At 37.1% G+C, this 12,238-nt stretch overlaps 1 protein-coding gene across 2 annotated transcripts in view; it reads right to left on the reverse strand.

The window, feature by feature from the left end:
- Nucleotides 1-12,238, reverse strand: part of waplb (WAPL cohesin release factor b) — a 75,784-nt gene that overhangs the window by 25,312 nt on the left and 38,234 nt on the right. For both annotated transcript variants that reach the window (XM_084135168.1, XM_084135169.1), the window contains exon 6: nt 567-662. In XM_084135168.1, the coding sequence (XP_083991294.1) occupies nt 567-662 (96 nt within the window). The remainder of the gene's footprint in view (nt 1-566; nt 663-12,238) is intronic.

Below are 12,238 nucleotides of genomic sequence, written 5' to 3' on the forward strand. Positions count from 1 at the left end.
TTTAGTTTGTTTGCATTTTTCATATGCCAGTAGTTTCAGTTTCAATTTAATTAAATTTGTTTAGGCTTGGTGTTTACAATAATTGTTTATAATGAATGCCACTATAATTTATATTTCATTTCATACTTTTCACTCCAATGCGATTTGACAATGCAATTTTGACCTGGTGTGACAGTCAGATGAGGCTCAAATAAATTAAATAATTCTTTATCCTCCACAATCTACTTCAAATTCCATCCAATCAATTCCTGATGAATAAAATCAAGTCTCTCCATAAAAACATCACAAAACTAAATTAAAGTGGAAGGTGAATGTCATTTCATATTGACTTTAACAGCTGGGTTCTGGTGCTAAGCTATTACTGTTCAACACTGAGAGAACCCCAAAACAGAAATGTGTGGAGTGTTACCATAGAGGTAGGAGATTTCGAACAAAGGTGACAATAAACATTGTGGTGATAGTATGAGAAGTGCCTGAAGTGCTTTCTAAAGTGGACTACGCCTGTGTATGTAGTTGAGGTAGTTGAGGTGTTCAGTGGAGTGTCCCGTGCTTGGTGTTATACTCACTGGAGGAGCTTGAGATCGTGATGAAGGCGTGGGTAGCAGTTCTTCTGGCTCTGGATGGTTCCAGTGTCTTGCATTATACACAGCTTTAGTAGGCGACTGCGGAAAAAACAGACAAACACTCTTTCACTGAGGGCATTTTTATACAAGAGAAATTATTCCAATCATTTAATGTCTTCATTGTCTTTGCTCTTTGGGGTCATTAGGTTTGGGTGGCTTGTATCAAGGACAACAACCACATTTTGACATTGAACTAAAGTACTAGTTTTCCCTTATGTCAGTTTCACAAAAAAAAAAAAAAAAAAAAAAAAAAAAAAAAAATTTGCACATAAATTTACCAGTGGGCCTCAAAATGACAAAGTAATTCTACTTTTAATTTTACCACAATCCTAATTCAAATAATATTGTGAAACAACATTGTTTTAAATATGTTTTTGGCCTTTTTTTCCTGACATGTTATAAACCTGACATAAACCAGACATATCATGACACACAATAAAGGGTATTTTTCTTTTTTATATTAAAGTTTTTGTCCTGACCAGCCACAACAGTGATAGGCGATGAGCAACAGAGATCACGATACTCCCACGATTCTGAACAGAACACTAAACAAAACAAGTTTTCACTAGAGGTTCTGACAAAATGTTAAATGCTGCCAGTCTATTTAATCTGAATTAATTAATTTAATAAACATTTTGAATGAATGATTTCAATGACACTCATAAATACTTTACTTGTTTTTTATTACTGAATGAATCAGCGTTTTTGAATGAATCTCTTAAAATAATGATTCAATGACATACATTTTTGGTGGTGTAACAATGTATGTAATTGATACAATCGTTATTTGAAGCACCACGTTACTTTCAAAAGGTGATTTGCTCTATTTTGTCCCAAGTACTTCTGTGATAATATTAATATTTGTAACACAGAAATAAAACTTTGGTTGAAAAGACTGTTTGTGAATCTGTTTCATATCTACAAGGTTGAACAGACAGGTGAATCGTTGTCATTTAAGACTGTGGGTGCTTGAATTGAAATCGCGATCCGTTAACGATTAATTGTGCAGCTATACTGAATTGTTTTGTATAATCTTAAAATGGTTTGTTTTGAACAGCCATAATGAAAGCGACAAATCCTCAGATGTTGAAAATAAATTAAAGGTGCTCTAAGCGATGTTGGGTGACGTCACTTCTTGTTGACGTTCGAAGTATTGTCAAACAAAACGGAGGTTAGCTCGACCCTCCCTCCTCCTCATCCCGTCCCCTCCCCCTCCCTTCTGTGCTTTTCCGATGTAAATTCGGGACTTTGCATGTTCCTTCTCCTTTTCCCCTCTTCTTTGCTATTTGTTCATCGGAACATAGTCTCTTTGGTCGTGTATCGGCCATAAAATTCAAGAGAATATAATTCTAACGTTAGTCAATGTCTAGGACATCTCTCCTCTAGCTAACTTCATCTTCATGCTTCTCTCTCCTCCACTCCCCACACCCCCCTTCATATGCACTAACCCCCCAACCCCCACCCCAAATCATTCTTGTTGGTTATTGGCTGGAACACTGTTTGTTATGTTCTTGGTGCAGGCTGGGCCAGTTTGTTTTTGTTGCCGTTTATGGAGCCTGGGCCATCTACAGTCAGAGACCACGTTTTTTTTACAGTGTGTTCAGGGGACAGACAGCTAGCGGATAGTGAGGAGATGTTTGCTGTATGTGACAAAAAAAAATGTTTCGGCCTAAAAAAAACACGTGACATCGCTTGGAGCACCTTTAAAAGAACGGTAATATCGAAGTGTATTCCATGCCAAAGACTTTATCAGTCACTTAGTATGTATTTTGAATAATGTTAACTTTGAGCAGCATTTTACAAAGCTCGGCTGAGCAGCAATGCGCCGCATGGGCAACGCTGAAACTGATAATTCACTTCATAGAGATCGATGATTTAATGTATTGACCAGCGCTGACAGCATTCATGGGGAATAACCTTAAACATTAAAAGTAGTGACGCACTGATGTGAAAATTGTGGCCGATACGATAACCGATATTAATATTGCTGTTATGGCCGATACCGATATTTACCGATGTCGATATCTCTGTATAGAAAACACATTTTTATGATAATCAAATAAAGAGCTATTTTCCAAAAGAAATTACTTTTGTAATTTATTTTCAGAAATTACTGATATTGGGCACCTTTACCTGTACATTCAAAACATTCATAAAGACGCATGAATGATTTTTTTGTGTTCAGAATTTTGTGTTCAGAATTTACAAAATGTAGCTATACAATGAGCGCATCATGAATGACTTTTTTTCAAACCGTGTTTTTGTCTTATCCTGAATTACTATGTTAAGCCTGCAATAAGCGTTTATACTCGGACTGGCGGATCGCAGCCGCTGCGGAGTAGCCCAGTAGCCCAGTGCCTGCGTGACTCGTCATAGACATAAATAGAGAGAAGTAGCTCCGGCAACAATGTTCTTCCACAAGACGCATGTAGTTCTGTTTATTAACTGCTAGAGCGCTGATTTATCCGGTAATGAAACAAGTAAAGTCTTTATGAATCAATCATTCAAAACGATTTTAAAAAGAATCTGTTCTACACACATCTTACATGGGTGTTCAAGCCCTTCTGAGAGGGTATTCTCCACTGCTGGAGATACAATAAGCTATAGGAGAGGTCCCAAATTATTCTAGAGAATGCAGAATTTTTTTATTTTCCTTCAGAAAAAATTATATTTTTTGCAAAAATTGCTTAATAATATGAATTTGTTGACATTACCAGTCTATTAAACTCATTTGGGATTTTTCCCTTACTACTTTTTTTTATTAGTTGTTTTAATATTTTTTAATGAATGGGAACTGGAACCGGAATCGTTTGGTGGAACCGGAATCGGAACCGGAAAATTTCTTACGATTCCCAACCCTACTCAAGGAAGATATTTTTCCACCTCCACATAGGCTTTTTTTACTAGGGTGACAATACATCAAGACTTTAGGGTAAAAGCAAGCTGCAGCCGATCGATACTGTATAGGCTACTGACCCGGCCTGGAAGTGTACGTGCATAGTAGAGATGTGACGGTGATAATATTCTCCCACCGGTTAATCGACTTGTGACAACACCGGTATTACCGGTTTCATCGTGGGGGTGGGGGGTGTTAGAGTGATGTAATTATTATTATTTTTTTACATGGCGTCAATTCATCATTCGTATTGAGTTTGATTGACATGCAATCTGACCAATCAAATTCCACCATTTTTGTGCGACAAAGCAGTCAAAAGAGTTATTGATTAACTTTGGTGGATTTGAACTTGGCTTTAATTGAGGCAATCTGTCACAACACATTAAAGAGCCAAAAAACGGTAGGCCTATTTTATATTTGACTGATCAAATTTGAAAGTTGAGACTTTGTTTCATATTAAATATTACCTGCTTGGTCCTGTCTTTTCCGCGCGTTGTCAGTGTCCTCTATTTTTCACTGCTTGAGATCATGTTGAGAACAATAACGCCCTATTTGAGGGTATAGGGCGCGATTTCGGATTCAACCACAGTGTTTGAATGGTGGGTTCGTTATTATTCTTGAAAAACGCAAACGCTTATATTAAACATAAAACGTTTATTAAAAAGAATAAGAATACACCATGTAAGGTTACATTTCATCACTTCACGAATGGACAGCGACTCTTAAGTAGCAGGAACGCGTTCTCGCGCATTCATGTTAAGTGCATTTTTGGGAAACGCGCGTGGAATTGCGGCGTGTGACGAGCGTAACTTTGCACATAGAGAACGCTCTTAAGAGCTTAGATACATCGTTATCGGGAAACCCGGAATCTCCGCACTAGCCTAACTGAAAACTATGAAAGCCGTGTGACCGGCCAACCGGTGAAAAAATACATTAAAGAAACTATTCCCTCTGATTTTGTTTCATTAATAAATTGACTAATCGCAGCAGTCTCGCATTCGTTTAGAGCTCGTGTGAATTTAACGAACAACCTCGTTCCAACAGGAAACGCCACATGAATTTCACTGCGATTTATGAGTTTTTCTTTTGCGTGAAAAGTTCGCCGGAGATGTGTTAAAAGATTAATTCATGCACACAAGAGAGTGCATTCATGATTATTAGGCTACCGGTATACCAATCCTTGTTCAAGGGCGAAAAGAGAACTCGATACTGACGCGCGTCTTTTTCGTGTGCGTGTATGTATGTGTGCGTGTGCAGGACTTACAGCGCGGTCTCTTGTTTTGTCACGCTTGAATGGTTGAGCATGATCATACAACGCTAGTCAACTGGTGACAGAAAATATGGATACTGCGTAATTGCTTTAAAAAAAATTTTTTGCGGTGCTGCGGTGGGCAAGTGATGAAACCGGTGTTGCGACTGAACACCGTGTAACACCGGTAACACCGACTATCGCGCCAAGCCTAGTGCATAGCCCGAAGGACGTTAGCTTAATTTCTACTATGTCGCCAAATATATGGATTGAGCCAAACTGGGCTGTTTGGCAAGATGACTGCTGTTCTTTGCTATTCCTTGCTATTCCTGTTACGACCATATAACTACATTCTGCCTGATACTAGGGCTGTCACATAGACCTCAAACAGAAAGCACAAAGCCTGTCTTTAAATTTAATTTCGTTTTGTATTAATTGTATCTTAATTTTAGTCTGTTTCATCAACCAATTGCCTGGATTTAATATATAAGTAGTAAATACAGTAAAAAATATTTAATCACGACACGGAGGCGCCGGCGCGTGAACCTGCTTGTCTCATAAATGAACCGAAACTCAGCGTATAAGGTAGCCTACCTGCCTCACAGACCTGAGACACATAGAAAGCTTGAAATGTCTACTTTTAAACAGAACAATTCAAAACGAAAGAAAACAAATTCTCTGCTTATGTCATCCGTATGAAATGTGCATTTCTCTCTGGCGCGTTCACTAATGCGAAGATCGCGAGTCAGCATCGTCAACTTCATCTTCAACTTCACGCGTCAAATACACAGGAATGATTATTGGCCTGTTCACATCGGCCCTATTTTGAAATCGGAACGATACCGATAGGGATGGGAACCGAGAACCGGTTCTTCTTCAGAACCGGTGCCCAGTGAATCGATTCCTTGGAACCGTTAGCATGCCTGCTTAACGATTCCGTTTATCGGTTCCGCTCGTTCAAATGTGACACGACGTCACACACGTGCTGCGCTGTTTTGGTTCAGAACGTAGCAAACACTATGAGAGAGCATGGCATAAAGGCAGAAGCGCGTCCTAACTACATGCGATGCGACGGCGCGACACGCGATAAAAAGTATCATTTTCCATGTTAATCAAAGTTTAACCAGCCGCGACACGCGACGATTCTATTTGAAACGGATCCTATTTTACTGCGACGTCGCGCTGGAACAACAATCTCAAAGTGTGGCAATGATAATATCAGGTACTATTTTTGTGCTTTATTTAATGTTAAAAGCGTGTATAATGTGACTGAATATCATTCAGTCTGAATAATAAGTCATCAGATCTTGAAATTAAACAAATGGAAACAAAAACGTTCAAAATGTGAAGAAAACCCGTGTATTATTTGACAAAGATTGTTTTAGTAACTCAATAGCCTAATCCAAATGAGCACTGTTAATATTTCAAAAGGCACAAGCTCTTCCTTAACTGTTTTCAGTCTGTGTTTTTAGTTTTTATGGCGCATAAATGGCAGTTTTATTTATTTTTGACCAATGAATGTGAAAATTATCAATTTCCTAATCGTAAGGCACTCTTCTTGATAATCTTTCAAGGCACACACTAGCGTGCCATGGCATACTGGTTGAGAAACACTGCCCTAGGCTATAGGTCCCTGGACTTTACTTTGAGAAGTAGCTCACCTACTTTTAGGTTTGTTCTGAGGTTGCTACACATAATTTGTGTATACTCTGTGCTGTCTTCTGATCAGATATTAAAGCGAGTTAATACAAACAAATTTGTACTTATTCCCTCACCCAATAAGAATCGATAAGAGAATCGATAAGGAATCGGATCGATAAGCAATATCGATAATGGAATCGGAATTGTTAAATTCTTATCAATTCCCATCCCTAGATACCGAGGTGTAAAAAAATGAACATATCGGCCGATATTATATCGGCGGCCGATATATCGTGCACCACTAGTTAAAAGGATGATACGACAAAGATTTCGCTTTCCTTAGATGTGGCAAACTTATTTTTTTTAATGAGTATATGACTTGAAGTCGATCTCTCTCTCGTTCATTGACTGTTTAGGCTCGTTACGTGCAAATCCACAGTCTCTGTATAAATTACCATGATAAACAGAGTCTTGTTATTAACTTATTTAACATTCAATATACATGTGTATATCTCAATATATTGTTCAATTGAAAGATTTTTTTTAAAAGCCGTTCTTTAAAGGTCATCCATCGTCATTTTGTGGCTCTTTTTTTTTTTTAAAGTATCGGTTCAGGCACCTGTACGGTTTTAAATGTATCGATTTGGCACCGGTTTTGTAAAAAATCCCAAACGATACCCAACCCTAGGACTTATCAATAATACTAATTTCATGTACGGATTAAAAAAATTATAATTTAGTTGCAAGTTCTAGATAGTGCGCTTCCAGAGAAAATCCGCCCCCACACACTTATGATTGGCTATGAATCTTATCACATCATGTCTGGTTAGGAAGCAAAATAGAAGAGAGAGTGGGACAGGATTGTCCCACAAGCTGGGATTCAAACACGGGTCGCCAAAGCGCAATAGCACTGAAAGGCATTAGCTATGAAATTTTTTTCATTTTCTAAAGATAATGCAATTTGTGCTTGTCGGTCCAAAATCACACTAAAGGATGAGCAAAAATAAGAGTGAAGTTTACCTTCGCAAACAACTATAATGCAAAGCGAACAAAACATTCATTTTTGGCAATTACCTAGCCACAGTGGTAAAAACACACACAAAAAAAAACACATTAATACTCATGTTAATGAGGCAAATACATGAGGGTTCAGAGCCAAAAAACACATTGTGAAAAGAGACCTGTGAGAGTTGGGACTGGAATCGCACATGGGTTCAAACAAAGCAACCAAACCAACTGTGAATCCCGAGAATACATCCAACATCCAAATCCACTCTAGTCATGAAGATAATTGTCTGTAAACATTTTTCAATGCATAAGCCTCTGCTCCACTTTGCACAAAGATGGCTATATTCCTTCTTCAACCGTAATCATGTTTGTAATTAAAACTCATTAAGAAGTGCTACATTTCTCAGCTTGTTTGTTTTGGCGGAGTGTGAATTGAAGCGCAGGTCATTTGTCTCAGTGGGAGCACATTCAAAGCAGACTGCAGGAACACTCTGTATGTGAACAACTCACAGAGGATGCCAGATCGAGTCAAACTGCAGGAACTGACAGCCCACAAACAGCCAAAGGGGAAGGGGGTGATAAAAGTGCACTTGGCTACAGGAGGAGGAGTAGGCGCAGTCCACTGGGCAACACAGAGGCTTGGTTTTTATTAATAATGAAGAGAAAGAGTCTGGCCCTCAACATAACTCTGCAGGAGAGACTGGTTTTAATCTTCTGTAATTAAGAAGTGTTCTTCATGCTAGCAGGGAGTGAAAGTCTATCTCCACCCCATACAGAGCTCCACATGCTGGGCTAGAAGCTTCCAGAAGGTCTTGCAGAGAGAAATCAAAACTGCCCCCTGAAGTGTTTTTTCTACGAGTTGGAATCCCCATCTAAAGACTGGGAAAGACGCTGCCAAGTAAGACCTCCAACAGGACCAGGCAGGTCTCTCAACCAGTGAGCAGCTCTGACAAGCAAACTGCTGAAACAATCTACACAAACACACAAATAAAAATGCTTCTAGCTTTGCAAGCTCATGTTATGCCTGAAACACCACAATGCAATGAAAAAAAGTGCAGACACGATGTAAATGTAACAGATTCATTGTGCAGTAGACCTTGTCATTGATTATAATGGGAGTTTTGGCGAGATCAGAACTGATAAATGTCACTGATAAACACTGAACTGGAGTGATTGACAGCTCAAGAGATTAAAAAGGGAGAGTTCTTTGCTCGATTTCTGAAATTTATTCATCATTTAAATAACATGATTTTTAATGCAACTAAAAGGAACAATGTAAAGCTGATCTTTTAGTCACTGGATTGATTTACTGAAGCATAAACAGCAATAAATGAATTCGCAGGAAAGAACTTCTCGCTGTACTGTACATTAGTCCTTACAGCTTAAGAAGAACTGATTAGGGCTATCAAAATGGCTAAAAATCTAAATTCAAATTGTATACTTAAATATTACTAATAATCAAATTAGATTTGAATTTAAAAGGGAAGCTTTTGGCTCATCTCCTGAGGCCAAAAGAGGGTGCCATGAGTAAAACATTAATCCACTGAATTAAACTGAATTTTAACTGCCTGTTAAAAAAAAAAAAAAAGAGAAGTGCATAACATTTACTAACATTTATAAATCAAATACAATTTTGTTGATTGCATAAAAAATTATGAATAAAACAGCATAGTTATGCATAGTTTATTACAAAGAGCCAAAAAGCCGATCACACAGAGTACTTTGTCTACCACGTTTAGATAGAAAACAATGGAAAAGCAGTGCGTAAAATGTGTTGTGCATCTCATTCCCCTTGTAGCATGCACAAGTGACGATTCTCTGTCAACCAATCAACGTGCTGCAGTGAGTCTAGCTCCACCTTTTAGGTACCGGACTACTGTGCTAGGTACCCCAACAGAAGGGTCCTAAAAAAAGTGGTACGGAACAGTTCGGTATTTTGGTACCATTCGATATTTTGGTACTGACAATCGAAACGGAAATAATTGCGTACAGTACTGTGCCGCTCGCTGGAAATGAGCCTTAAGATCTTCTCCAAATTGAGCTTCTCTATTTCTGCAATGTTTTAAATGTACAACGCAGCAGTGCCACAACAAGTGGGTTCAACTGGGTAGGCTAAGAAAAACATTAAATTGCAACAACTCTTACATCATCATCGCATCTCATTCGCCACTGATAAGGCTGCCAGACAGTTGATGTACCCCACTGACTTCCATAGTAGGAAAAAAAATACTATGGAAGACAATGGGGTACATCGACTGTTTGGTTACCGACATTCTTCAAAATATCTTCTTTAGTGTTCAGCAGAAGAAATTCATACAGGTTTAAAACAACTTGAGGGTGAGTAAATGATGCCAATTTTTATGTTTAAGTGAACTATTCTTTTAAAAGCTTATGAAAAGAAAATAAGCGACACAACCCGTAGCTACAGAGTAATTATTTCACTACAGTCAGGCACTTCTCCTACAAACACATACAAATAAACAATTTATCTATTATTCAAGTAATAATTAGGGATGCAACGGAATTTCGGCTCCTGAAAAATTGTGTCCGAAACAGCCATTTTTGGGTTAGATAAGTTAGTTAAGTTAGATTTAATTGCTTATTTATTATTTCTTTTTGGTTTCCCTAGCAATAGCCTAATCAGTTTGATGTGCCTAAGAAAGCTTCTCTCAGATCATGATGTAATAAATATTAATATTGATGATCTTCAAACAGTCACTAGGTTGCTTTGGAATATAGCCTATGCTCCCATTATTTATTATAAAAAAATAAAAAAAAAGTTACTTTAGGAAAGGTTTAAAGCATACTTTCCAATATTTTGACACTTTATTAATATAACATTTAAAAAAAAATTTTATTAAAACAAAGTTTGAGCTAATTTCTGTGCCACTAGCACCACTGAACAGATTGACAAAAATAAACAATGTTTTCCAAATGGTTTTCACCAGCCATTAATCAAACAGTTAATACCGCCTCCAAATCACAACATTGGTCAAGTCATTTTCAAAGTGCCAGAGTGTTTTCACAGACAAAGTGTTGATAGTTCTAAAGAAACTTAACATATTAATGGCTTACTTATAGTGGTCTCTGTATATTATGCTGTAATAGGAGAAAGTATACACAAAGTAACAGTTCAGCTTTAAAATGTCTGAATAGAGGACAAGCCCAAAATTGTACAATTCTGGTAAATTTAACCTTTCAACAGATTAATTTCTTAAAAAGTTAGTTTTTAATAGATTATTTAAATCAATGATAACCTATTCTTTAAAATTATAAATGTTTTTAAAAAGCTTTTTTTTTTTTTATCATCCAAAAAATTGAACATTTCCAACAAATTGCCCAAACTTGACTAGTTGATTAGTGTGATGAACTGTATTCTCTTTTATATAATTTTAAGATTTTATATTTTTAACAGCTGCACTTTAAAGAGGATGAATTTAGAGAAGTTTTACCATGCTGATTAGTACAAAAAAAATGTGCCTATAAAGTCTGCGCCTGATAAACAGATGTAGTCATTCCTTGTTTTGTTGATTGATATATTTATAACCTATATAATAATTGTGTTACATGCAATAGCACAATACTGCCCATTGGCCACCCTGGTTTCCAGATACAAGTACCAGCTTTAAAATAAAAATAAATGAAAAATAAATAAATAAAACTACCTTATCACTAATACTAACAGTCTTAGTGATCTTGTTAGTACACCCAAAGCACAACACACTAAAACCCTCTCAGAGAAGTGGTCTCTAAATTAAACGTCGGCCTCCTGCAGGGCTTATTTCCTTTTAATTTAAAACACATCACGCTCGTGATTTTCTTATTCATCCATTAATTTTTTTTATTGCTTGTGTCAGTAACTTTAAGCAGTTCTGAAAAGCTGGATATAATGACCAGAAAAGTAAATGATAAAGCAAAATCTACATCGACTGACACGTCTCTCATCCTCATTACATAATTAAGTAACTTCTGTTCAGTCTCTTGCCAGATGTGATGCAGGAGAACTTTGTCATTAATGTAAGTTTTTCTTTTTGTTTGCAGGTTTTTAACCTATATAGTGCCACTTTTTAAAGTTTTCATCCTCATATCAAGACATCCTGTTTTGCAGAAGACTTCTTAAATGTATTCAGTGTTTTTCCTTATGTAAAATAAGGTATTTTTTTACCACATATCCTTTGTTGGAATTAATTTAAGAAAGTTATGATAAAATGTCAACCCTGTTGTCTGTGTTAATGCTTAATGTATTTATGCTTTTGGGACACTGAGAAATAAAATTGCTACTACAATTTAAAATATTTAATTGGACCTACAACACTGTTTGGTAAACAAAATGTTTCCATTGGCTCAATAGATTTCTGATTGAGCCCATGTTAACAGACTGTTGTCACAATTGATAAAATTAAATTCACAGAAATGAAATTAGGCCAATTGGAAAAATTTAGATGTGACCAAATCACTAGAAATTTTTGAGTTGTAGAGGTCTGAAATTTTTTACAGTGAAGAAGCCAAAAGAAGGGGGGGGGGGGGTGGAGAGAGCGCTAAAGTGCAATGACTCCACATAAATGATTAATGCAGGAGAATCAGTCTGAGTTTGTGTATCGAGTGAGAGGTGAACAGGTTCGGTCCTTGGCATGTTCAGCGGTGGAAGGAGTCACTGCAATGCTGAGCTTTGACCAGTTTCAAACACCTCTCATATTTCACAACTATCATGAATAAGAACATCCCTTTCAACTCTCTTCCTTCAAAAGAAGCTGCATTCAATGCTTTATGCCTTGCAAACTTAAACATTTGCTTGCTATAATATATTAAAAGGTGCTTGGG

This window comes from Abramis brama (genome assembly GCF_963993115.1).
Source record: "Abramis brama genome assembly, chromosome: 14".
NCBI lineage: Eukaryota > Metazoa > Chordata > Actinopteri > Cypriniformes > Leuciscidae > Abramis > Abramis brama.